The 27,528-nt window shown below is 44.4% G+C and overlaps 1 protein-coding gene across 2 annotated transcripts in view; it reads left to right on the top strand.

Annotated features, from left to right (window-relative positions):
- The window catches only part of SPOCK1 (SPARC (osteonectin), cwcv and kazal like domains proteoglycan 1), a 569,954-nt gene that overhangs the window by 531,709 nt on the left and 10,717 nt on the right, over positions 1 to 27,528 (top strand). For both annotated transcript variants that reach the window (XM_007461396.1, XM_007461395.1), the window contains 2 exons: positions 18,440 to 18,556; positions 22,464 to 22,685. In XM_007461396.1, the coding sequence (XP_007461458.1) occupies positions 18,440 to 18,556; positions 22,464 to 22,685 (339 nt within the window). The remainder of the gene's footprint in view (positions 1 to 18,439; positions 18,557 to 22,463; positions 22,686 to 27,528) is intronic.

Here is a 27,528-nt window from a genome sequence, read left to right as displayed (position 1 = left end):
TAAATGCCTACCCACTGCCTGGGAAACACAAAGCCAGAGTTGGCATTTTTAACCAGTATTTTGCATATTCAACATTTTGTTTTGCCCTAGAGTGTGGAAAAATTTGTGGATCTTATCAGAAGCTTTAAAAGCTTATTTCATTGAGCAAACCTCCCTGCTCTAGATTATTCAGGGGGAAAAAATAAGTACTACTCCACTAATGCACATTTACAACTGTTGTGCAACTTCTAAATGTGTTTCTTTTTCCACATGAAGGATTATCATTAGAATCAAGAGAACCATTAAAGGCTCCTCAAATCTGGTTACTAAGAATAGTATTAATGGGTTTAACAGGGAAATCTATCTGTCTTTTCTTTCCTTTTTTTTTTTTTTTACATCTTTATTGGAGTATAATTGCTTTACAATGGTGTGTTACTTTCTGCTTTATAACAAAGTGAATGAGTTATATATATATACATATGTTCCCATATCTCTTCCATCTTGGGTCTCCCTCCCTCCCACCCTCCCTATCCCACCCATCCAAGTGGTCACAAAGCACTGAGTTGATCTCCCTGTGCTATGCAGCTGCTTCCCACTAGCTATCTACCTTACATTTGGTAGTGTATATATGTCCATGCCCCTCTCTCGCTTTGTCACAGCTTACCCTTCCCCCTCCCCATATCCTCAAGTCCATTCTCTAGTAGGTCTGTGTCTTTATTCCTGTCTTACCCATAGGTTCTTCATGACATTTTTTTTTCTTGAATTCCATATGTATGTGTTAGCATACAGTATTTGTCTTTCTCTTTCTGACTTACTTCACTCTGTATGACAGACTCCAGGTCTATCCACCTCATTAAAAATAGCTCAATTTCATTTCTTTTTATGGCTGAGTAATATTCCATTGTATATACGTGCCACATCTTCTTTATCCATTCATCCGATGATGGACACTTAGGTTCTTTCCATCTCTGGGTTACTGTAAATAGAGCTGCAATGAACATTTTGGTACATGACTCCTTTTGAATTATGGTTTTCTCAGGGTATATGCCCAGTAGTGGGATTGCTGGGTCCTATGGTAGTTCTATTTGTAGCTCTCTAAGGAACCTCCATACTGTTCTCCAAAGTGGCTGAACCAATTCATATTCCCACCAGCAGTGCAAGAGTGTTCCCTTTTCTCCACACCCTCTCCAGCATTTATTGTTTCTAGATTTTTTGATGACGGCCATTCTGACCGGTGTGAGATGATATCTCATTGTAGTTTTGATTTGCATTTCTCTAATTAATGATGTTGCGCATTCTTTCATGTGTTTGTTGGCAATCTGTATATCTTCTTTGGAAAAATGTCTATTTAGGTCTTCTGCCCATTTTTGGATTGGGTTGCTTGTTTTTTTGTTATTGAGCTGCATGAGCTGCCTGTAAATTTTAGAACTTAATCCTTTGTCAGTTGCAAATATTTTCTCCCATTCTGAGGGTTGTCTTTTGGTCTTGTTTATGGTTTCCTTTACTGCGCAAAAGCTTTGAAGTTTCATTAGGTCCCATTTGTTTATTTTTGTTTTATTTCCATTTCTCTAGGAGGTGGGTCAAAAAGGATCTTGCTGTGATTTATGTCATAGAGTGTTCTGCCTATGTTTTCCTCTAAGAGTTTGATAGTGTCTGGCCTTATATTTAGGTCTTTAATCCATTTGGAGTTTATTTTTGTGTATGGTGTTAGGGAGTGTTCTAATTTCATTCTTTTAGATGTACCTGTCCAGTTTTCCCAGCACCACTTATTGAAGAGGCTGTCCTTTCTCCACTGTACATTCCTGCCTCCTTTATCAAAGATAAGGTGACCATATGTGCGTGGGTTTATCTCTGGGCTTTCTATCCTGTTCCATTGATCTATATTTCTGTTTTTATGCCAGTACCATACTGTCTTGATTACTGTAGCTTTGTAGTATAGCCTGAAGTCAGGGAGCCTGATTCCTCCAGCTCCATTTTTCATTCTCAGGATTGCTTTGGCTGTGTGGGGTCTTTTGTGTTTCCATACAAATTGTGAAATTTTTTGTTCTACTTCTGTGAAAAATGCCAGTGGTAGTTTGAAAGGGATTGCATTGAATCTGTAGATTGCTTTGGGTACTAGAGTCATTTTCACAATGTTGATTCTTCCAATCCAAGAATATGGTATATCTCTCCATCTGTTTGTATCATCTTTAATTTCTTTCATCAGTGTCTTATAATTTTCTGCATACAGGTCTTTTGTCTCCTTAGGTAGGTTTATTCCTAGATATTTTATTCTTTTTGTTGCAATGGTAAATGGGAGTGTTTTCTTGATTTCACTTTCAGATTTTTCATCTTTAGTGTATAGGAATGCCAGAGATTTCTGTGCATTAATTTTGTATCCTGCTACTTTACCAAATTCATTGATTAGCTCTAGTAGTTTTCTGGTAGCATCTTTAGGATTCTCTATGTATAGTATCATGTCATCTGCAAACAATGACAGCTTTACTTCTTATTTTCTGATTTGGATTCCTTTTATTCCCTTTTCTTCTCTGATTGCTGTGGCTAAAACTTCCAAAACTATGTTGAAGAGTGGTGAGAGTGGGCAACCTTGTTCCTGATCTTAGTGGAAATGCTTTCAGTTTTTCACCATTCAGGAAGATGTTGGCTATGGGTTTGTCATATATGGCCTTTATTATGTTGAGGAAAGTTCCCTCTGTGCCTACTTTCTGCAGGGTTTTTATCATAAATGGGTGTTGAATTTTGTCGAACACTTTCTCTGCATCTGTTGAGATGATCATATGGTTTTTCTCCTTCAGTTTGTTAATATGGTGTATCACGTTGATTGATTTGCGTATATTGAAGAATCATTGCATTTCTGGAATAATCCCCACTTGAACATGGTGTATGATCCTTTTAATGTGTTGTTGGATTCTGGTTGCTAATATTTTGTTGAGGGTTTTTGCATCCATGTTCATCAGTGATATTGGCCTTGTCTGGTTTTGGTATCTGGGTGATGGTGGCCTCGAAGAATGAGTTTGGGAGTGTTCCTCCCTCTGCTGTATTTTAGAAGAGTTTGAGAAGGATAGGTGTTAGCTCCTCTCTGAATGTTTGATAGAATTCGCCTGTGAAGCCATCTGGTACTGGGCTTTTGTTTGTTGGAAGATTTTTAATCACAGTTTCAATTTCACTGTTTGTGATTGGTCTGTTCATATTTTCTATATCTTCCTGGTTCAGTCTTGGCAGGTTGTGCATTTCTAAGAATGTGTCCATTTCTTCTAGGCTGTCCATTTTATTGGCATAGAGTTGCTTGTAGTAATCTCTCATGATCCTTTGTATTTCTGCAGTGTCAGTTGTTACTTCTCCTTTTTCATTTCTAATTCTGTGGATTTGAGTCTTCTCCCTTTTTTTCTTGATGAGTCTGGCTAATGGTTTATGAATTTTTTTTATCTTCTCAGCGAACCAGCTTTTAGTGTTATTGATCTTTGCTATCGTTTCCTTCATTTCTTTTTCACTTATTTCTGATATGATATTCATGATTTCTTTCCTTCTGCTACCTTTGGGGTGTTTTTGTTCTTCTTTCTCTAATTGCTTTCGGTGCAAGGTTAGGTTGTTTATTTGAGATGTTTCCTGTTTCTTAAGGTAGGATTTTATTACTATAGACTTCCCTCTTAGAACTGCTTTTGCTGCATCCCATAGGTTTTGGGTCATCGTGTCTCCATTGTCATTTGCTTCTAGGTATTTTTTGATTTCCTCTTTGATTTTTCAGTGATCACTTCGTTATTAAGTAGTGTATGGTTTAGCCTCCATGTGTTTGTATTTTTTACAAATCTTTTCCTGTAATTCATATCTAGTCTCATAGCGTTGTGGTCGGAAAAGATACTTGATACAGTTTCAGTTTTCTTAAATTTATCAAGGCTTGATTTGTGACCCAAGATATGATCTATCCTGAGAATGTTCCATGAGCACTTGAGAAAAATGTGTATTCTGTTGTTTTTGGACGGAAATTTCCTATAAATATCAATTCAGTCCATCTTGTTTAATGTATCATTTAAAGCTTGTGTTCTGGATGATCTATCCATTGGTGAAAGTGGGGTGTTAAAGTCCCCTACTATGAATATGTTACTGTCGATTTCCCCTTTTATGGCTGTTAGTATTTGCCTTATGTATTGAGGTGCTCCTATGTTGGGTGCATAAATATTTACAATTGTTATATCTTCTTCTTGGATCGATCCCTTGATCATTATGTAGTGTCCTTCTTTGTCTCTTGTAATAGTCTTTATTTTAAAGTCTATTTTGTCCGATATGAGAATTGCTACTCCAGCTTTCTTTTGGTTTCCATTTGCATGGAATATCTTTTTCCATCCCCTTACTTTCAGTCTGTATGTGTCTCTAGGTCTGAAGTGGGTCTCTTGTAGACAGCATATATATGGGTCTTGTTTTTGTATCCATTCAGCCAATCTGTGTCTTTTGGTGGGAGCATTTAGTCCATTTACATTTAAGGTAATTATCGATATGTATGTTCCTATTCCCATTTTCTAAATTGTTTTGGGTTCGTTATTATAGGACTTTTCCTTCTCTTGTGTTCTTGTCTAGAGAAGTTCCTTTAGCATTTGTTGTAAAGCTGGTTTGGTGGTGCTGAACTCTCTCAGCTTTTGCTTGTCTGTAAAGCTTTTAATTTCTGCATCAAATCTGAATGAGATCCTTGCTGGGTAGGGTAATCTTGGTTGTAGGTTTTCCTCCTTCATCACTTTAAGTATGTCCTGCCAGTCGCTTCTGGCTTGCAGAGTTTCTGCTGAAAGATCAGCTGTTAACCTTATGGGGATTCCCTTGTGTGTTATTTGTTATTTTTCCCTTGCTGCTTTTAATATGTTTTCTTTGTATTTAATTTTTGATAGTTTGATTAATATTTGTCTTGGCGTGTTTCTCCTTGGATTTATCCTGTATGGGACTCTCTGTGCTTCGTGGGCTTGATTAACTATTTCCTTTCCCATATTAGGGAAGTTTTCAACTATAATCTCTTCAAGTATTTTCTCAGTCCCTTTCTTTTTCTCTTCTTCTTCTGGAATCCCTATAATTCGAGTGTTGGTGCGTTTAATGTTGTCCCAGAGGTCTCTGAGACTGTCCTCAGTTCTTTTCATTCTTTTTTCTTTATTCTTCTCTGCAGCAGTTATTTCCAGTATCTTATCTTCCAGGTCCCTTATCTGTTCTTCTGCCTCAGTTATTCTGCTATTGATCCCATCTAGAGTATTTTTAATTTCACTTATTGTGTTGTTCATCATTGCTTGCTTCATCTTTAGTTCTTCTCGGTCCTTGTTAAACGTTTCTTGCATTTTCTCTATTCTATTTCCACGATTTTGGATCCTCTTTACTATCATTATTCTGAATTCTTTTTCAGGTGGACTGCCTATTTCCTCTTCATTTGTTAGGTCTGGTGGGTTTTTATCTTGCTCCTTCATCTGTTGTATGTTTTTCTGTCTTCTCATTTTGCTTATCTTACTGTGTTTGGGGCTCCTTTTTGCAGGCTGCAGGTTCGTAGTTCCCTTTGTTTTTGGTGTCTGTCCCCAGTGGCTAAAGTTGGTTCAGTGGGTTGTGTATGCTTCCTGGTGGAGGAGACTACTGCCTGTGTTCTGGTGGATGAGGTTGGATCTTGTCTTTCTGGTGGGCAGGTTCACGTCTGGTGGTGTGTTTTGGGGTGTCTGTGGCCTTATTATGATTTTAGGCAGCCTCTCTGCTAATGGGTGGGGTTGTGTTCCTGTCTTGCTAGTTGTTTGAAATAGGGTGTCCAGCACTATAGCTTGCTAGTCGTTGAGTGAAGCTGGGGGCTGGAGTTGAGATGGAGATCTCTGGGAGATTTTTGCCTTTTGATATTATGTGGAGCTGGGAGGTCTCTTGTGTACCACTGTCCTGAAGTTGGCTCTCCCACCTCTGAGGCACAGCACTGACTCCTGGCTGGAGCACCAAGTGCCTTTCATCCACATGGCTCAGAATAAAAGGGAGAAAAAGTAGAAAGAAAGAAAGAGGGTAAAATAAAATAAAATAAGATAAAATAAAATAAAGTTATTAAAATAAAAAAATATTAAGAAAAAAAATTTTTTTAAGTAAAAAAAAAAAAAAAAACAGAACCCTAGGACAAATGGTGAAAGCAAAGCTATACAGACAAAATCTCACACAGAAGCATACACATACACACTTGCAAAAAGAGGAAAAGGGGAAAAAATAATAAATCTTGCTCTCAAAGTCTGCCTCCTCAATTTGGGATGATTCGTTGTCTATTCATGTATTCATCAGACGCAGGGTACATCAAGTTGATTTTGGAGATTTAATCCGCTGCTCCTGAGGCTGCTGGGAGAGATTTCCCTTTCTTTTCTTTGTTCGCACAGCTCCTGCGTCTCAGCTTTGGATTTGGCCCCGCCTCTGCGTGTAGGTTGCCGGAGGGCGACTGTTCTTCACTCAGACAGGACGGGGTTAAAGGAGCCGCTGATTCGGGGGCTCTGGCTCACTCAGACCGTGGGGATGGAAGGGTACAGAGTGTGGGGCGAGCGTGCAGTGGCAGAGGCCGGCATGACGTTGCACCAGCCTGAGGTGCGCCGTGCCTTCTCCTGGGGAAGTTGTGCCTGGATCACGGGACCCTGGCAGTGGCGGGCTGCACAGGCTCCCGGGAGGGGAGGTGTGGAAAGTGACCTGTGCTTGCACACAGGCTTCTTGGTGGCGGCAGCAGCCACCTTAGCGTCTCATGCCCGTCTCTGGGGTCCACTCTGATAGCCGCGGCTCGCACCCGTCTCTGGAGCTCCTTTAAGCAGCGCTCTTAATCCCCCTCCTCGTGCACCAGGAAGCAAAGAGGGAAGAAAAAGTCTCTTGCCTCTTCGGCAGGTCCAGACGTTTCCCCGAACTCCATCCCGGCTAGCCGTGGCGCACTAGCCCCTTCAGGCTGTGTTCACACCGCCCGTCCTTTCCCTGCGCTCAGACCGAAGCCTGAGCCTCAGCTCCCAGCCCCACCTGCCCCGGTGGGTGAGCACACAAGCCTCTCAGGCTGGTGAGTGCCGGTCGGCACCGACCCTCTGTGCGGGAATCTCCCCGCTTTGCCCTCCGCACCCGTTGCTGTGCTCTCCTCCGCGGCTCCGAAGCTCCCCGCTCCGCCTCCCGCAGTCTCCGCCCGCGAAGGGGCTTCTAGTGTGTGGAGACCTTTCCTCCTTCACGGCTCCCTCCCACTGGTGCAGGTCCCGTCCCTATTCTTTTGTCTCTGTTTATTCTTTTTTCTTTTGCCCTACCCAGGTACGTCGGGAGTTTCTTGCCTTTTGGGAGGTCTGAAGTCTTCTGCCAGCGTTCAGTAGGTGCTCTGTAGGAGTTGTTCCACGTGTAGATGTATTTCTGGTGTATCTGTGGGGAGGAAGGTGATCTCCACTTCTTACTCTTCTGCCATCTTCTATAATCTGCCTTTTCTTGTAGCTTGTACCATTAATTAGTTTAACTCATCTTCCTCCCAGTTTAATGCAGTATCTTAAGCTCTTTCTAAGGTTGCTTTTTAAAAAGGACTTTATTAGTGAGCTCCTGAATAATGGGGCCCTAATTCCTTTGCTCACGCCTGTCTTTACACAAAACGATGCACTAAGGGTAAGAGAACACGCATATATATTGATGTTTTAGGTGCTGAAAAGTAAAAACGGGAATTACATATAATAATGCAATTTAATTTGAGCAGGCACAACCTGGCTCAAATCTCTGTTAGATGACCTCCAATTAGAAGTGGGAATTCACCTTGTATGTGCCTTAAAAATCCCATCAGGAAGTCGATTGTGTTTTCTGCCACTAAAACTGCTATGGCTGGGAGCGTATCTCTCAGCCTCCCAAGGGTAAGTGCTACCAGCCCTTGACGTTCCTCAGAGGAGAAGATGGTGGTGGCTGCCTGCTGGTTTCTGAAAGCTTCATCTTCACAGTAAATCCCTACCACAACCCCATGAGGTTGAGACTGTTAATGTCACCGTTTTACAGATGAAAAACCTGACTCTTGGAGAAGAGCAGTGACTTATGTGAAAAACAACCACTTGTACACTGGGAGCTTGTGTTCAAACCCAGGGCTGTCAGACCCAGAAGGTTGAACTCTTTTTTATTTTTTTAATTAAAAAAAAATAATTTATTGAAGTACAGTTGATTTACAGTGTTGTGTTAATTTCTCTGTACAGCAAAGTGACTCAGTTATACATATATATTCTTTTTCATATTCTTTTCCATTAGGGAAAATGTCACAGCATATTGACTCTATAGGTCCCTGTACTCTACAATAGGACCTTATTGTTTATCCATCCTATATATAATAGTTGGCCTCTGCCAATCCCAGACTCCCAGTCCTTCCCTCCCATACCCCCCCTCCCCGCTGGCAACCACAAGTCTTTTCTCTATATCTGTTGAGTCTGTTTTCATTTTGTAGATATGTTGATTTGTGTTGTATTTTAGATTCCACACATAAGTGATACCATACGCTATTTGTCTTTCTTTCTGACTTCACTTAGTATTGATAATCTCTCGGTTCATCCATGTTGCTGCAAATGGCATTATTTCATCCTTTCTGATGGCCGAGTAATGTTGCATTGTGTGTGTGTGTATGTGTATGTGTGTGTACATACATTTTCTTTATCCATTCACCTGCTGATGGACATTTAGGTTGTTTCCATGTCTTGGCTATTGTAAATAGTGCTGCTATGAACATAGGGATGCGTGTATCTTTTCGAATTATAGTTTTGCCTGGGTATATGCCCAGGAGTGGAATTGCTGAATCATGTGGTAATTCTGTGTTTAGATTTTTAAGGAAACTCCATACTGTTCTCCATAGTGGCTGCACCAATTTACATTCCCACCAACAGTGTAAGAGGGTTCCTTTTTCTCCACACCCTCTCCAGCATCTGTTATTTGTAGACTTTTTAATGATGGCCATTCTGAACGGCGTGAGGTGGTACCTCGTTGTAGTTTTGATTTGCATTTCTCTAATAATTAGCGATGTTGAGCATCTTTTCATGTGCCTCTTGGCCATCTGTATGTAGAAGCTTGAACTCTTAATGCAGTGCCAAACCCCTGTTTGTATTCAGGGCAGGGAGTGGGGTTCTGACCCCTGTGGTCAAGTGCGTGGTCTTTAACTTGTGCAAGAGGGTCTCCCTTGCTTATGGGGCTGGAGTAGAGGTACAGGTGCAGGCACCAGGCGTCATGGTGTGTGAGCAGATCAAGTGAATGTCAAATCAGGAGAACTGGGTTTGAATGTTTTACTGTTGACCATCTGTGGGACCTTGGCAACGTTGCCTCACCTCTGAGAAACAGCAGGGGAGTATCGTATCATACTAGCTGGCTTCAGGGGTTGTTTCATGTGAAAATACCACATGCATGCTGTGGATTCCCATACTTTTCCACTTGGTGGAGCCACAAACACAAATAATCTCAGAGCCAGTGGTTACCGGGCGCTGAACACTTAAGTCTGTTCTAGTCCAGTCCTCCCATAATGCTGCGAGCTTGTTCTGTCATCACCTCCATTCTGCAGATGTGGAGACTGATGATTGGAAAAGTCACCTGTCCAGTCTCAGCTAGGATGGCAGAGCTGGCTTCAGAGCTCAGCTCTGTGTTTCTCCAGAGCCTAGATACTCTCTCCTGCCTCCCTGGGATTCTTTTAAAGCAGTATGACTGGTTATTGCTCCTAAAACCCATGCTAAGCAGAATCAACCAACCCTCACCTCTCTGAGTTCCAGCTGATTAGCTCCCACGTTCCCAAGGGAGCTGTAGCCTTGCTCGTCCTCCCTGTCTTTCAAGCTCCCGTGGAGTGTAGCACCCCCTGCTGAGCGTTCCTGCACACTCCCCCCACCAGCACTGGGGCACTTGCTGTGTGCTAGATATTCAGTGGCACGAGGGACCCAGTCCCTCTTAGGAAGAGGCAGCCGAAGCCTCCCAGCAGCATGAGGATGCCAGGGTAGAAAGAAGAGGCTGGACCCTAGGCAAGGCAGTTCAGGAAGACATCCTTGAGTCGATCCAGTCCAGGCTCTGCCCAGCACCTATTTCGGCCCTGAAGGAGGCTCAGCTGGACCTTTTACAGAAGATGCTAATTGCAAACACTCTGAGCGCATCGATCCACTGCTGCTCTGATTAACTAATTATGCACAACAGCACCTAGAAGGGCTGAAGGAGATTAGTTTGAAAGGACCAGCACCAGGTCGTCATTTCTGAGAGGCCTCCCGGCCTGCTCCAGAGAAAACTCCAGTCTGGCCCAACTCTTTAATTACCTTCAGAGGCACTAAAGTTTAAGTTACATTCTTATTGTTTTCATATTAGCTTCTGCCCGAGCCCTGAGCTAAGCACTGGTGAGGCTAGGGTTGGGGAGGGAGGGTCCATGTGACGGGAGGGTGGTTTTCTCGTTTGGCTCTTTAGTTGCAAGATTTTCATGAGTTTCCGGAGTGTACCGGTAACTGGTTCCCTAGCAGAGGCTTACAGATATCCTATAATGCTTGCGTGTCAGATTTGCCATTTTCAAACATCCCCAATTGGGTGTTCAAATGTGGCTTCCGTTAGGATTTGTAATGCACAGACACACTCACACTTGCTCTCTCTGTTAGATGTTAACACTGTAGCTCTAAATGCAGAATGTCTATGGCCTGGCCCCGCTTCTATTTTTTACCTCATCTCTGGCATATTTTTATACCTCGGGTTGTTTCCTTACCTTCCCCCTTTCTAATCCTCTAAGAGGGCTTTGCAGCGTGTCATTCAGCCCCCAAAGTCAGCAATAAGCCGAGATCAGCTTGGAACACCACCGGTCATTGCCCTTGGGAGCACAGGTTTCCCAGCTCCTATCCCTCCCCTTCCAAAGACTACCTATTTTGAAACTTCCTCACTAGCCCTTGGCTTTGTCTGAAGGAAGACAGAGGAGCCAGGGAAGAAGGGGTGATGGGGGCAGGCAGAGCCAGGCTACTGACGCTCGTTCAGTGAAGGAGCAATCCGCTCTCTCCCCGCCAGCACTGCTTACCTGGGCTAACTTCTCCCTAGGCAAATACTCATAGATCAGAGTGCCCCCCTCCTCTCTCATGACCCCACCAGGGCTGCAGTGACCTTGTCACCGCTTTCTACCCTATGATGTTGGCCACAGTGCACCCTTCTCCCTGCCGTCAGCTGGGCAACTCATGATGCACTCCGGGCTTTGTTTCAACACTGTCTGCATTCAGAGCCCATCGCACTTAATACCCCTTAAAGCTTCAGGGGGGAGGGTGTCCGGGTAGAAAAAGTGATTTCTACATTTTCTTTCCAGGGCTGTATACCTTCCACAGAGGCTGCATGTGCCTTATTTACACTTGCTTATTGCATTCTGTTCATACTTTCCAAACATACAGGGAAAGCCCACTGGGAGAGCACCACCTTACCTGGGCCCTTCTCTGCCCGAGTGCTGTGCTTTCTTTGGGGAGGGAACTGTCTTCCTGCACATTTGGAGTAATGCAATGGCCTTGTACTTTTTCTCTAATAAAGCTGCACAAGTGATACATGCTTCTGGGAGCGTAACAGGAAGGCAGCAGGCTGGACGCAGTCCTTCCAAAGATCCACTGTTCTCACACCAAAGCTAATGAAGGTGGGAGCCTACACGCTCCCTCCATCCTCTGATACTCAGCTAGCTTCCTCTGCTGGCAGAGCTTCCTTTACCTGTGAGGGCCTGATGTTTCGATTTTTTTCAACCCAGAGCATCATGGACCAAGTATATTAATTGTCTCAGTTAGTACTGGCTACCCACAAGCCCAGTCAATCCAAAAAGCTGGTCCAGGAACCAGGGGCAGCCCAGCAAGATAATAGCCGAGATCCAAATCCTGTCTCTGCCACTTGATAGCTGTTTGACTTGGGGATTTTATAACCACTGTGTTCATGTTTTCTTTCAATACATATATTTTGAACAACAACTATGTATCCATCCTTATGGTAAGTGCTGGGAATATCAGGTGTGGGGAAATCAGACCAATCCCTCCCATCATGGAGCTTTTCCACCTGGAGGAAGGCAGATATAAATTACAACCTGAATCTCTTGGACTTGTACTGACCCACCTACAAAATAAGGAGAGGAGAAATGTCATTCTTTATATCCCAGGCGTCTCCTCAGGCTTTTTTTAAAAAAAGCGTAAGAATAAAATTCTAACATATTATGCAGACAGTTGGGAAATGGGAAGGGGAACATAAGTTTATCAAGTCCCTGCTGTATGCCAGTAACTGTGAGCTATGTTATTGCATTCTGTTCATACTTTCCAAACATACAGGGAAAGCCCACTGGGAGAGCACCACCTTACCTGGGCCCTTCTCTGCCCGAGTGCTGTGCTTTCTTTGGGGAGGGAACTGTCTTCCTGCACATTTGGAGTAATGCAATGGCCTTGTACTTTTTCTCTAATAAAGCTGCACAAGTGATACATGCTTCTGGGAGCGTAACAGGAAGGCAGCAGGCTGGACGCAGTCCTTCCAAAGATCCACTGTTCTCACACCAAAGCTAATGAAGGTGGGAGCCTACACGCTCCCTCCATCCTCTGATACTCAGCTAGCTTCCTCTGCTGGCAGAGCTTCCTTTACCTGTGAGGGCCTGATGTTTCGATTTTTTTCAACCCAGAGCATCATGGACCAAGTATATTAATTGTCTCAGTTAGTACTGGCTACCCACAAGCCCAGTCAATCCAAAAAGCTGGTCCAGGAACCAGGGGCAGCCCAGCAAGATAATAGCCGAGATCCAAATCCTGTCTCTGCCACTTGATAGCTGTTTGACTTGGGGATTTTATAACCACTGTGTTCATGTTTTCTTTCAATACATATATTTTGAACAACAACTATGTATCCATCCTTATGGTAAGTGCTGGGAATATCAGGTGTGGGGAAATCAGACCAATCCCTCCCATCATGGAGCTTTTCCACCTGGAGGAAGGCAGATATAAATTACAACCTGAATCTCTTGGACTTGTACTGACCCACCTACAAAATAAGGAGAGGAGAAATGTCATTCTTTATATCCCAGGCGTCTCCTCAGGCTTTTTTTAAAAAAAGCGTAAGAATAAAATTCTAACATATTATGCAGACAGTTGGGAAATGGGAAGGGGAACATAAGTTTATCAAGTCCCTGCTGTATGCCAGTAACTGTGAGCTATGTTTTTTTGTTTTTTGTTTTTTTTGCAGTACGCGGGCCTCTCACTGTTGTGGCCTCTCCCGTTGCGGAGCACAGGCTCCTGACGGGATCTTCCCGGACCAGGGCACGAACCCGTGTCCCCTGCATTGGCAGGCAGACTCTCAACCACTGAGCCACCAGGGAAGCCCCGAGCTATGTTTTATTGTTAGTGTCTCATCTTACTCCATGCAGTGATGCTATGAGCTAAGCTTTATTACACCATTGTGCAGATGGACGGATTGAAGTTTACAAAAGGCAGCAAGAGCACTGTTACACCCAGTTAATAAGTATGCGTTGAGAGCATGCTTTTTTATTTATTTACTTGTTTATTTATTTTTGCCTGTGTTGGGCCTTTGTTGCTGCGCGCAGGCTTTCTCTAGTTTCGGCGAGCGGTGGCTACTCTTCATTGCGGTGCGTGGGCTTCTCATTGTGGTGGCTTTGTGGTGGTGTGTGGGCTTCAGTAGTTGTGGCACATGGGCTCAGTAGTTGCGGCTCACAGGCTCTAGAGCTCAGGCTCAGTAGTTGTGGTGCACAGGCTTAGTTGCTCCGTGGCATATGGGATCTTCCGGGACCAGGGCTCGAACCCGTGTCCCCTGCAGTGGCAGGCGCATTCTTAACCACCGCGCCACCAGGGAAATCCCATTCTTTATACCAGGAGCTGAGGGCATAAGGTGCTGGGCCCCAAGGCCTGAGCCAGCCTCGGGGCATGTTTTGTGTTGCTATGATCTAGAGGGGGAGATGGACGCTGAGCCAGAAGTTACAGGTGTGCTGAGTGCCATCTGAGGAGGAAGACTTTGAAAGCATTGTAAAAGGGAAAACTCACCTGGTTCGCGGGTTAGAGAATCAGAGAGAAAATACCTTTAAAGCAGAGATCTGATGGAGAATAGGCATTAGCAAGACAACGAGAAGAGATGTGCTTCAGGGGGAACAGGTGTGTGGAAAGGCCAGTAAGGGCAGAGCCTGGAGGCCGAGGAGGAGAGACTAGAGATGGATCTCACATTGAGGAGTTTGGGTGAGCAGTTGGGAGCCTCTGGAGTAGCTAAGTGGGGAAGCGACTTGGTCAAATCTGCATTTTAGAAAGATCACTTTGGCTGCTGTTCGGCGAAGGGAACGTGGGAGCAAGTCGGGGAGACCGATTAGGAGCCTGTTACCATTGTCTTGGTGATGGGAGGTCATGGTGGCACCATGGGCTGGCAGTGGGCTAGCAGGAAGCAGGCAACTTTGCCTGGGAGTCCAGGACATCAGGCCCAGGTGTTTGCCCTGAGGCTATGAGAGCCATTCTCTGACTACGGGAGGAGGCGGCGACTGGGGTCAGTGGATCTCCAAGACGCCACCAACACACCAGCCATGCTCAGCAGACTGAGATCATGGAAGGAAGATGGAGACTAACCTGTAGGAACAGGGAGGCAGATATGGAAAGACTGAGGAAGAGGATGCTGGGCAGAGGCGCCTGGGAGGATGATAGCAATTAAAACTGAGCTGAAGCCAGGGCTGGGGGCGAGAGGGAAGAGAATGGAGCATAGGAGGGCAGGGCACTGACTGCGCCCACCACTTGGGAAGGTAAGGTAGTGGACAGGGATCCAGCCCCGGCCTCTGTGACTGAGCCAGATCCCTTCCCAAGACAGAAGCATCTTTCCCTCTGACGATCTGATGCTGGTTGCCTGAGGACCTTGCTTCTCTCACCAGGAGGAGTGGAGAGACCATCAGACACCCCTCTAGAAATCACAGGAGTTGTCCACCTCCAGGCAGAGCGTGAGACGGCAGGTGGATATGGTCTTATGGTTTCCTCCACACAGAAATTACTTTTTCCCCAGGAAGGAACCCAGTGTGTGAGAGGTACCCTTCGGGTCCCCTCTTTCTCAAAGCGTTAGTCCTCCTTTCCGACCTTTATCAGGGGCTATAGTAGGCATCTTAAAAGGCAAGCGCTTTTCTCTCATTGCCAGCCTGTTATGGCTAGAATACCAAATCTGAGCAAATAGCTCTCTGTGTGCTGTCGTCTCTGATTATTTTTTTTCTCTGGGATATATCTGGCTCCAGGCAAACTGTGCCTGACTGTCTCCTTGTAAGCACCATTCAGTTGAGGACACTGTGAGTGAACAGGGCCCAGTAATTGAGCGCCTCCTATCTCCGATTCAGCTTTCTGATCTCTCTCTACCCAGGCCAGTGGTGTCCTGCTTGAGGACTTCTCCCTGAGCGACAGATTTGCTCCTTCAAGACTCCAGTCCCTGGTTCCATCAGCCATCCAAAGCCTGTGTACTTTGGGAAGTCGGCGGGAAATTCAGCCGTCTTCTAAAGATATAGATTAACTGCACATCTGTCAGGGTTTAGTTAAACATGACTGACTAATTTATCCTGCAGTGTGAGATGGGGATTCATTTCCTTTGCAAGTTGACTTGGCAATTTTCTCTGCTCAAAGAACATTTAGAATAGATGGTGTGCATGGCAATCAGGAAGAAATAGATACTATTAATTTTCCATTTTTCAAATGTGAGATTGACTATACAGCCCATATCCCATTCTCCTCGGAAAAACAGACCACCTCCTCTCCTGTTTAGAGCTGTGCACTGTCTGAAAAGTCAGAAAAGAGGGCCTTCTAGTCCCAGAGGGTCTGAGTTGGGGCCGATAAGCATGTTAGTGGGGGCCTGCGCCCGGGGGCCAGTCCTGGTACCTGGCAGAGCCGTGTGGCGCCACCATCAGCCACAGTTCCTCCTCCTCCTCCTATGGCTCAGCATGAGGTGTGGGTTCCCAGCTTGAGCGAGCTTGAGATCTCCTTCCTCGGCTAATCTCTACAGATTGGAGGGAAGGTCTGGAGGCACAGGCTTGCGTGCCAGGATATCATGATGGACCTCCGAAAGTTGGAAATCCCAAAGGGATAGCTAACTTAATCCAGCGCTCGCCATACAGTGTTCTGCCGTGATGGAAATAGTCTGTATCTGCGCTCTCCCAGATGGAGTCATTCGCTAGCCGCATGTGACTGCTGAGCACTTGGAATGGGGTGGGTGCAACTGAGGAACTAAAGGTTGACTTTTACTTCATTTCGCATGTGACTGCTGAGCACTTGGAATGGGGTGGGTGCAACTGAGGAACTAAAGGTTGACTTTTACTTCATTTCGCATGTGACTGCTGAGCACTTGGAATGGGGTGGGTGCAACTGAGGAACTAAAGGTTGACTTTTACTTCATTTCGCATGTGACTGCTGAGCACTTGGAATGGGGTGGGTGCAACTGAGGAACTAAAGGTTGACTTTTACTTCATTTTAGAAAATAGCCACATATGGCTCATGGTAACTCTGTTGGATAGCACAGGTATCTGTGTTCACCCGTTTCCTGTGTGGCCAAAGCCAGTTGTGTTTAGGTGTATTTGTCTTACTGGTTTTCTGAATGCTGTTCTATTTGCTCCAAACTTACTGATAAGTTGTCAGTTTAAAAATAAAAACAATCGTAGAGGTAATAAAACTCATAGCTGGCACATGCTGAGTAATTGCTATACACCATGTGCTTTGCTAAGCCCTCTAACACACCTCATCTCATTTATAGCCACATAATGATACCCTGAGTTTACGGATGACGAAACGGAGGTGCTGAGGGGTGAAGTGGCTGGCTGGAGTCACCCAGCCAGCCAGTGGTCAAGCTGGGATTCACAGCAGGCAGTGAGACCCCAGAGCTCTTATATAGTCTGCTGCCTCTCCCGACAGATCTCAGTGCCATTGCCTGCCTGGTGTTTTAAGATACAGTCACGTCCTGGTTGTCGAACGCCAGGTATTGTCTTGAGGTCATTAGTAACCTGCGTATAAACAATGGCCACACACTCCATGCTTTACAGAGTTTAGCTCCGGCTCCTGGCTGGAAGGAAGGAAGCAGCTATCCATGTGCACTGAAGTTGCACAGACCCAGTCTGGGTCTGCTCACCACCTCCCCTCAGATGGAGGGCAAGAGAGTCCTTTCCTGCCTGAGGGCTGGGAGGTTTGGCTCGTGTTCTCCATCAAGGACCAAGCCCCAGGCTCAGGAAAGATGCGCTTTCCTGAAAGCAGACATGAACTATAAAAATGAGGAGAGGCTCTGCAGAGTATTGTCTTCTGGAGAGGATTCATCCCTTTGCAGCTCAGATGGGGGCTGGTCGCCTCAGTTCAGTGAGACCCTGCACTTAGTGAAGGCCGGATGGGAGTTTGAGCGAGACCCTCTCTGCTCATTCGTCACTACCCCCATGGCTTCCACTGGGGTCTCTCTGCACTGATAGGTTCTAGCCTTAATCTGCATCTTGTCAGCACCATGAGACATTCAGAACCTGGCTCTGCATTGTAATGTGGCTTGCTTGGCTTCACAGCCTGACTCCTGCAGCTTTAGAATTTGGGAAAACTGACAGTTGTGGGGTTCACTTCCTATTTACTGAGGCTTTACCTCCTCAGGTCTCTAATTCCTGTCCCTCCGGATGTGAACAACCGCTAAATGCATTGCTGGTTTTCCTGCCTCTTGGGAGCGGCCCACTGCCTGGACCCTTTGTCAGCATTCTCAGCACCCAGAATTAGGGTAGGGTAAAATCAGGCAGCTAGGGAAAGTCAGCTCCCTCCTCTGCACCATTGTCCCTCCTTTGGGGATTTCTCTCCTCCAGTCTTAGCTCTCTATGAGACTGTCAAATAGCCTGCACCCACCTACCCATCCACCCATCTGGATTTTCTTCTTGTTCTCAGGAGTATTCGTTGGCCTCGCTCTGTCATACCCTAAAAGATAAGCCGGATAGCTAAAGATGGGCTGCATATAGAAAGGACTCTTCCAGGGACAAGGCATCCATCTGTCCATAGGGGAAAGTCAAGTCAGTCTGTTCAAAGGCCGGCAACATAAGCCACATCCACAAACCCAAACGTGGGCTAAAGCAAAATCGAAAGTCGCTCTTACTGGAATCTTTTGGTGTCCCAGGCAGCCTTTCCCTAAGAGCATTAGCTATTCCTAAATGTTAATCTCTTGCCATGAGTTCAGTGGAAAACATCTTCTCTGGAAACTGCAATAGCAACTCTGATCGGGTTAGCAAAAGGGACCCGTGACGGTCTTTGGAGGCTGGTGCATGATCGCGAGGCCATCCCAGCTTGCTTTCAGAGTGCCAAGGCAGTCCAAGTTCAGTTGTGCATGGTGCTGCTTGCCATGGGCGTCTCGGCTCTCACTTTGTCATACTCTCTACCTGTGAGAGCAGCATCTTTGGGGCATTTTCACAGTGGCAATCAAGGAGCTATATCCTGGTTGGAGAGGGAGGTCTGTTTGGAGCATCACATGTTGAGAGTAGAGAGTTCAAAAGAGGAGAAGGCCCACGGACTCACTGTTTCTTCCATCTGCTTTTCTCCAGCCTGCACGGACAAGGAGTTGAGGAACCTCGCTTCCCGGCTCAAAGACTGGTTTGGAGCCCTCCATGAGGATGCAAACAGGGTCGTCAAGCCCACCAGCTCCGACACAGCCCAAGGCAGTAAGACCCTTTACTCTCGCTAATTGACCTCATTTTAAACACCACATTCCCTCCTCAGTTATTGGATGTTGTTGATTGACCACCCCGAGATGCTGTTGTTAAAAGAAACACTAAGTTAAATGTAGACACTGACTTGAAATGTGCCCCAGTTTCAGAAATATTAAAATATGGAGGAGAGGGAAATGCCTAAGAATCAAGAAAATACTACAACAACTTATGCTTTTTAAAGTCTGCTTGCAAAATTATCATGTGTTTAGTACAGTCCTTTTGGAAAATACATTTAAGTATATGTAAAGATACCAAACTACTGTGTATAAAATAGATAAGCAACAATATACTATATAACATAGGGAATTATAGCCATTATCTTGTAATAACCTGCAACAATACTGAGTCACTACGCTGTACACCTGAAACTAAGACAATATTGTACATCAACCATACCTCAATTAAAAAATGTATAGAAACACAGCATTTTAACAACTGTAAGCACGTCGTGGCATGGCATATACTTCAAATGTTCCCTTGCCACGTAGAAAAAAATATTTATGTCTGTGTGTGTGTGTGCATACACACACACACACACACACACACACACACACCCACGCACACACTTTACAGACTGTCTTATGGCCTTCTTTTATCATCCAGCAATACACTATGACTATCTTTCTAGGCAGCTGAGTAGTATTCTGCCTTGTAATCACTATATAGAATCTCAATGTATAGATACAACATAATTTATGTAACTAGACCTTTATTTGGGAGCTTTGAAGTTGTTCCTAATGTTCAGCTATTATAAGCAACACGGTAGCAAACATCTTTGATAACTTAGGTCTATGGATGTTAATCAGATTGCATTTTGTTTTCCATAGATAAACTCCCAGACAAGTGTTCCCTCCACCGTCACTGAACTGGCAGAGACCATACCCAGAGCCTCTCCATAAGCTGGAGAGAAAACTCAGAGTAGGTCTGCCTGTTTGTACCTTGACAGAGCCTCTCACTGCCTTTAACATAAAGGCCATTAGGGGAGAGCTCCTGCACACTGTGGCCGATTGGCACAGAACAGCTTAGTCAACAATACAGTTGTTGAGCTGCGCGGAGCTTTGCCATAGCCTCTTCTGGGTAGAGATTTTTATATTGATTTGTCAAAATATAAAAACACACGTTATTTAAAGCAGAGAGTATAAAGCAGAGAGTATTTCACCCCATCCCTGATGCCACACTTGTGTGGACAGGATTTCTGAGTGTAATGCTCCTGGATTGAACTAAGTAGGTAAGAAGTGATACTGGCAATTGGTGGGACCCAGAGTTTAACCAGCATCTGGTCTTCAGGCCAAATTAGAATGAGCTTCTTAATTTCGGGTTTATCCTTTGCTGTTCATAGCCATCTAGAGATACTAGTTGAGAATGTTGATCCTAGGGGACAATTCTTTCACCAGTTTGGAACTTTTTTACCTTAAGGGAAAGGTAGATTCTGGGAAGCACATGCTAAGTGTCCAAAGAGTGGGTCCTGGGGTTGTAGTATCTGTGGGAAGGGGGATGTAAGGAGTCTGTCTTTCCATCCCTGCCAAAGGTTTCCTTGGGAGTTTGTGGACAGTTAATTCACAGGTAGTCTCTAGAAGCTTTTCCCAGGGGTCTTCCAGGAGCCGCTGAGTCCCCGGGCTTTCTGAACGACCTTTCCATGAAGAGCAGATTGACGTGAAAGAGCTGCTCCTTGCAGCCTCCAGTCGTGGGAGGCCCCTTCTGCCTCCTGGGGAGCCAGGGAGCCTGCAAAAGGCCTGCCCTTGGCCACAGGCAAATCAAGTCCCTGAAGAGGTTTTTAGGTTGGATGTCCTGAAGCAACTGGAGCCAAGGGATATAAAGGAATGACACGTGGTTAGCCCACGAGGCACAGGAGGGAGAAAAGTTTTTGTCAGTCCAGGAGTTCTGAAGGGGAAAACCACGGAACCCTAGAAGCGCCATGAGCTCGGGGCCAACCAGAAGGGCTGCTCTGTTCTCCTGGATATCAGATGCAGGTGCCTCTTTTCTAGAGCCTTCCAAATTTGGCACTTATTTTGGTGGTCAGTCAGCAGTATTAAAATTTCCCTTTCCTGTGTATTAAAATGGTAATATCCTACAACATTGATGCATACTACATAAAATATTCTCTACAAAAGTGTGGAGCCATTTAGTGTCAGAGTCAATTATCGTGCTTTATTCAGTCGCCCCTGAGGACATCATCATCACAGAGATTGTTCAGTCATGACCTTCAGTCAAAGAAGAGGCCAGATGATGTTCCATAGTCTCTCTTCTTGAAAATCAGGATCTTTTCTAAGATGTGCTTTAAGATATCAAAAGGTATAACTTTAAAAATGGAAAGATTTTTGTATGTTGGAACGGGTAAGTAAACTTTGCAGTAGCTAGAAAACTTCTCTCAACAAGTTCTCCTGTTGAGCACTTCCTGTGTGCCTGTACTGGCTTCTGGACAGCCAAGACCCTGTTGTAAAGATGCTACTTTAAAGGGTGGGCACGCTTTGCTCTGTCTTCTTATATATCCTGCTGACTAAGCAGGGGTTCCTGGTGAGGCACGTACAGCCTGATGAGCAGGCTGTAGGTTAGAACCCTAGAGGGTCAATCGATCCCATCAGGTTCCTCAGTGACAGTCACTGCGGCAGCCCTTAGCATTGCTCATCCCTAAACTTGGCGCCCAAGCCAACTGGATGTCCTCAGGGTAGGAGGCTCCTGTGTCATGCGAAGCAGAGGCAGCCCTGGGAGAGGAGGGACTGAGAATGTAGACTCAGGGTTGGGCCACCTGGGCTTGAATTCCAGCCCCACAATTGTATGACCTTGAGCAAGTAACTTAAATCTTGAGCTTCTTTTCTGTAATCCATAGGGAGGATAAAGCATCATCTCTTAGGGCTGCTGTAACAAGGATTCAGTGAAATAATTAAGTATAAAATGCTGAGAAGAGTGCCTTCAGTAACACAAAAGTGAACTCTTCATCATTTTCTGGGGGAAAAAAAAAACCAGTCCTAGAAATCCAGATTATGGAATAATTTAACATTGCCTGGTGCTTTGATTCCAAAAGAAAGATGAGTTTTACATGTGGGGTATGCCTTCCCTGGGGTTTGTCTACAGTACACTCAGTATCCCGAGTGTTAAGCCAAGTGTTATTATTCGAGCGCATACAGTGTCCACTGTAGAAACAAATAATTCTTTAAGAAAACCAACCCTCCTCCCCGCACCCCGGGAAATAAAAAAGAAATAATTTTCTGAGCCATACATGATTCCATGTCATGTATCTCTTGAGGGGACTGTAGAAAAGAAATAAAAGAAAAATGGGGAACAGAGGCAGGTACCCTGGCTTGTTTTCCCATTCATGTTCAGACTGCCTGGATTGAACAGTCCTTTGGGATATAAGCGGTGCTTCTGGATTGTGCCACATATTTTCATCTCGCTGCCATCCTTTTACGATAGTTTTTTTTGTTTTGGTTTTTCGAGTAGTTTTTTTCCCTCAGTATAAAAGCATAGTTTGCAGTATTATCCGTTAGTCCTCTTACTCACCATGTTTGTACGCTTCCTTTTTCAGGCATCCCCCGTTTTAAGCAAGTCTGGTAAATGAAAATCCCTGTTTACATCACAGATACATTAGGATTGGGGATTTATTCCCTTTAGAACATATTCTCCTCAAATGCTGACTTCTGTTTTAGCACATTTTAGATCGTTTCATTTAAAAAACCAACCAACCACCACCACATGTTCTGGTAGAAGGCTGCTGAGACTGTACCCGTGGAGGGGGAAAGCACCAGGGGAGGAGGTAGAGAGGGTGGGCCCTGGGGCTCCTTTGGGGGCAGAAAGCTGGGGAGCAAGCAGGGCAGGAGAGAGCGGGCTTGGTGGCAGCTGAGACATGTCCTTCCCTCTACAGGGTTTGACACCAGCATCCTTCCCATCTGCAAGGACTCCCTGGGCTGGATGTTCAACAAGTTGGACATGAACTATGACCTCCTGCTTGACCACTCAGAGATCAACGCCATCTACCTGGATAAGTACGAGCCCTGTATCAAGCCCCTCTTCAATTCCTGTGACTCCTTCAAGGATGGCAAGCTCTCTAACAATGAGTGGTGCTACTGCTTCCAGAAGCCTGGAGGTAAGGCAGGAGGGAGGTGGGGCCCAGAGGGCAGGGCCACCATGCTGTGCAGGGAAGGGCCCCCTATCACATCCTGGGGAGATAGACAGGGATCAGCAAGCAGAAAGACACAGCTAGAGAATAAAGCAAATGCTCTTTTCTCCTCATTGACCTCCACTTTCAGCATAGTAGGGAAAACCCAGGAGCATAATTAAGGAGTGTGTTAATAATTAAGGAGTGTGTTAATAATTAAGGAGTGTGTTATTCCACTCCTCCTTTTAGGAAAATCTTTTAACTGTTGTGCCTCAGCTTTTCCATCTGTAAGATGGGCGTAGAAACCTTTGCTACATAATTCCCAAAGTCAGTGTAAGATCCTTCATGTCTTTGTTTTTTGTACATTTTCTTCAGATTAGGTTCTTAGGTGTTTCTGTTTGGTTTCAGTGGGAACTCTCTCTATACTAAGACATTAGAATTGGTCTCATCACAGGTATTGCAAATAGCTTTTTTCCCCGAATTTGACTATGGGCATTTTCGCTAGGGTGAAATTTAAAATTTTAAGATAGTCAAATTTCTCCATCTTTTATTTTGGGGCTTCTTAGAAGCCATAAGGCTTACGTTAAGCTTAGAAAGGCATTTCCCACTGTGAGATAGTAAAGCAATTCTCTTTTCTTTAGTACCTTTGTGGGGTTTTGTTTGTTTACTGAAATCTTTTATGGCTTTAGTTTTTTGTGTGTGTGCAGTCAAGTAGGGTCCCAGCCCCGATCCCTTGAGATGGTTGTCCACTTGCCCATTTGTCATTAATTGACTAACCCATCTTTCTCCCACTAGTTTGAAATGCTTCCTCTATCATATATAAAACTCCTGTATGCTCTATGTATATCTGTCTATTCCTGGGTGCTCTGTCCTACTAATTGACATGTTTTATTATTTAGTGGACCACTCTCTCCTACCATTAATCTTTTTTCAGAATATCGTTATATGTCCTATATGTTTGAACTCTTTGAATTTTATCATCAGTTAAAAAAAACCCTTACTGGTATTTTTTTTAGAATCAGGCAAAATTAATTAGATATCTAGAGAGTTGACAGCTATATAATATTGAACCCTTTTATCCTAGAACAGGGTTTGTCTGTTAACCAGCGAGCTACAAGTTTTGTTTTCACAGATGTTATGCTTCCCTTGTGTTTACTGTTGTTGCCAGTATAGACAAAATCCATTTTTTCCCATTATATTTCCTCACTGGTGATTGCTTCACTATTAAATTTGTTCCCGGCCACCATACTAAATCCTCACTTTATTTATGATGGTTATTCTGGTTGGTTTCCTTGCATTTTTCAGGTGTGCAGTCATATTATCTGCAAATAGTGATAGTTTTTTCTCTTTTCAATTTTTGTACCTCATTCCTTCCTAATCACATCAGCTAGTTCTTCCAAATCGATGTTACATAATAGCCATGCTTTTTACTTCAATAGGAATGCTTGTGGTGGTTCAGCATTAAGCTTAACGACAGCTTTGGGCTTGAGTTCATACAAATTCACGTGGCTTTAGCTCCAGGTTGAGGCTGAGTGAGGCGAAGCCTCATTGCTGATACTTCACCTGGAGGGGTAATGCCAGGGCCCCGAGAGGGAAGTAACCGCCTTAACCACGGGACACAGCTGAGCCCCTGGCCACATGCGATGTCTCCAGATAGGCTGCCCTTTCAGCAACTGTGGGAGGGAGCCAGGACCCACCTATGGAAAAGAATGGCATCTAGCAGGAGTTGAGCAAAATAATTTGTCGTCGTTCTTTGTTTCTTATTTTGTGTTCTTCTCCCATTTTCTTAAGTTAGTTCCTTAATTTTTTTGATAAAGTTCCTACCACCTCCCTTCCTGACCCAGAACCAACTTTGGGAGTTCTAGTTACCCTCACCTTTCTTTTTTTTTTTTTTTTTTTTTTTCATATATCTTCTCCATATATCCAGAAAATAAATGACGAAATACAAATATTTTATTAAACAATAAAGAGAAAGAAGGTAAACTATTCTCCACAGATCAGAAAAAGGAAGAGAATGTTCAGTCTTACCAGCTCAGAAAACAAAGGGAGACAGTATTATTCATGCCTAGAGATGCAAGTGTGTTAGTTTCTGCTTTATAACAGAGTGAGTCAGTTATACATATATATATGTTCCCATATCTCTTCCCTCTTTGTCTCCCTCCCTCCCACCCTCCCTATCCCACCCCTCCAGACAGCCACAAAGAACCGAGCCGGTTTCCCTGTGCCATGCGGCTGCTTCCCACTGGCTATCTACCTTACGTTTGTTAGTATATATATGTCCATGTCTCTCTCTCGCCCTAACACACCTCACCCTTCCCCCTCCCCATATCCTCAAGTCTGTTCTCCAGTAGGTCTCTGTCTTTATTCCTGTTTTACCCCTAGGTTCTTCATAACATTTTTTTTTTCTTAAATTCCATATATATGTGTTAGCATACGGTATTTGTCCTTCTCTTTCTGACTTACTTCACTCTGTATGACAGACTCTAGATCTATCCACCTCATTACAAATAGCTCAATTTCGTTTCTTTTTATGGCTGAGTAATATTCCATTGTATATATGTGCCACATCTTCTTTATCCATTCATCCGACGACGGGCACTTAGGTTGTTTCCATCTCCGGGCTATTGTAAATAGAGCTGCAATGAACATTTTGGTACATGACTCTTTCTGAATTCTGGTTTCCTCAGGGTATATACCTAGTAGTGGGATTGCTGGGTCATATGGTAGTTCTATTTGTAGTTTTTTTTCCTTGCGTTATGCGGGCCTCTCACTGTTGTGGCCTCTCCCATTTGCGGAGCACAGGCTCCGGACGCGCAGGCTCAGCGGCCATGGCTCACGGGCCCAGCCGCTCCGCGGCATGTGGGATCTTCCCGAAACGGGGCACGAACCCGCGTCTCCTGCATCGGCAGGCGGACTCTCAAGCACTGCGCCACCAGGGAAGCCCACCCTCACCTTTCTTTATTATTTCCTATATTTTTAATGTATGTACTTGAGGGTAAAGTTTTCCCCCAAAGCACTCCTTTAGCTATAGGCCACAGGTATTCATAGTTTGTATTTTTATTATGGTTAATTTGTAGATATTCTACAGTTAAGGACCTGGGCACCTCTTTGGCCCAATAAAGCTTTGAAAGAGCACTTTGAAACTCTTGGTGTTGACTGAGATCATTCTTTTCTTTATTGCCAAGTTTTAGAAGCTTTTTCAGAAGTTCTCATGGGAATCAGTCTTGGAATGTTTGAAAATACATAAATTTCCTTTATACAGAAGCAAAGATGCGAAGTATAAACTAACTTCCTGGAATCATAGTTTGCTCTCTTGATACTTTAACGTTATTCTCCTAGCCCCGGATGTAGTTACTGAAAAAGAGTGAACCCATACGAATTTTCCTCCCTTTCGGTGGTGATGTAACCATTCTGCCTGGAAGCCAAAAGGATTCTTTACCTTTCACGGCTATGAACTTCCTTGGCCATGTTTTAGTTTTGCTCAGGCTATATCAATCAATCACTTTTTCCTGAGACATGTTATGCTCTTTTGAGCTCTAGAATTAAAACTTTGTTGTCCCACGTGTTTAGTCTCTTCTCATCGGGCACATGGACGTTTCACATCAGTTTTATTGCTTCAGATACAGCCTTCCTTTCTTTCTTTAATGGCTTAAATGTCATTTCTATCCTTGAGCTTTTGTATCTGTGTTTGGTAAATATTTTCTTCTCAGCAGCATACATTTTCTGTTACAAAATTTTCATCTGAAGTTTGTTCCTCTCTTTTTCTCGCAGCATTTTTAGTAAGTCTCAGTCTTGATTCATTTTTACTTAGAGTTTTTAAAATTACTGTAGGACAGTTTGAGAAAGGGGCCTGACAATTCCTAGTAAACTGGCAGAGTGTTTATGATTGTGATGCTCCTTCAGGAGCAGTCTTCTAAATGCCTAAAGATTTTTTCTCTGTATTTCTTCATAGGGAGATGAGCATTTCCATTTGTACCTACCTCATATGGTGACTGTAAAGATTAAATTAATTAGGAGAAAGTTCTAAAACACTAGCTGGTGCATTCTGAGAATTCAGTGAATGTTCATTATTTGCTATAGATGCTACTTTTTTCTTTTTTTTGCGGTACGCGGGCCTCTCCCATTGCGGAGCGCAGGCTCCGCGGCATGTGGGAACTTCCCAGACCGGGGCACGAACCCGTGTCCCCTGCATCAGCAGGCGGACTCTCAACCACTGCGCCACCAGGGAAGCCCTAGATGCTACTCTTAATCATCAAAGAAAGATGGAGTTTGGTCTCTTTTTTGTTGGTTTCAGGTGGTATCTTTCTCCTGTACTCTGAAATCGTCTTAAACCCAGAAGTCAAAAACATGTACTTGATAGTTTCTCTCAAGGAATGAGCAGCAAGACCAGGTGGCATTGTGAAATCCGAAGGGTGACAGATGTAAATAGGCACTCAGGTACCTTCTGCAGACCCTGCACTTGTACTTACAGAGGTAGGGTAAGTGCTCTGAGAATCCAAATGTCATGGTCTTTGCTGGAGAACCATGAGCAAATAGCAGAGCCACAGCATCTGCAAAGGCCGGTCATAGTAAAATTAAGATTAGTGAGGTCGCCCTTCTTTTTGCTTGGAGTGGAAGTCAAAAGGGTACCACACACTTTCATCTGCCCTACTTTAGCCATGTGGCTCCCACTGTATCAGCCCTTCACTTGAGAATGGACAGTTTTGAGCTCGTTTGTTTTATCACTGAAGACTTGGAGGCTGAGAGGGAGAAAGAGACAGGCCCAAAGTACTTACCTAGGAGGTGGGCAAGCCCAGAGTTAAGGTGTCACCCTTGTGTCCCTCTAGATCTC

Source organism: Lipotes vexillifer, unplaced genomic scaffold (genome assembly GCF_000442215.2).
Source record: "Lipotes vexillifer unplaced genomic scaffold, Lipotes_vexillifer_v1.1 scaffold217, whole genome shotgun sequence".
NCBI classification, from domain to species: Eukaryota; Metazoa; Chordata; class Mammalia; order Artiodactyla; family Lipotidae; genus Lipotes; species Lipotes vexillifer.
This window is presented reverse-complemented; position numbering and strand designations above follow the sequence as displayed.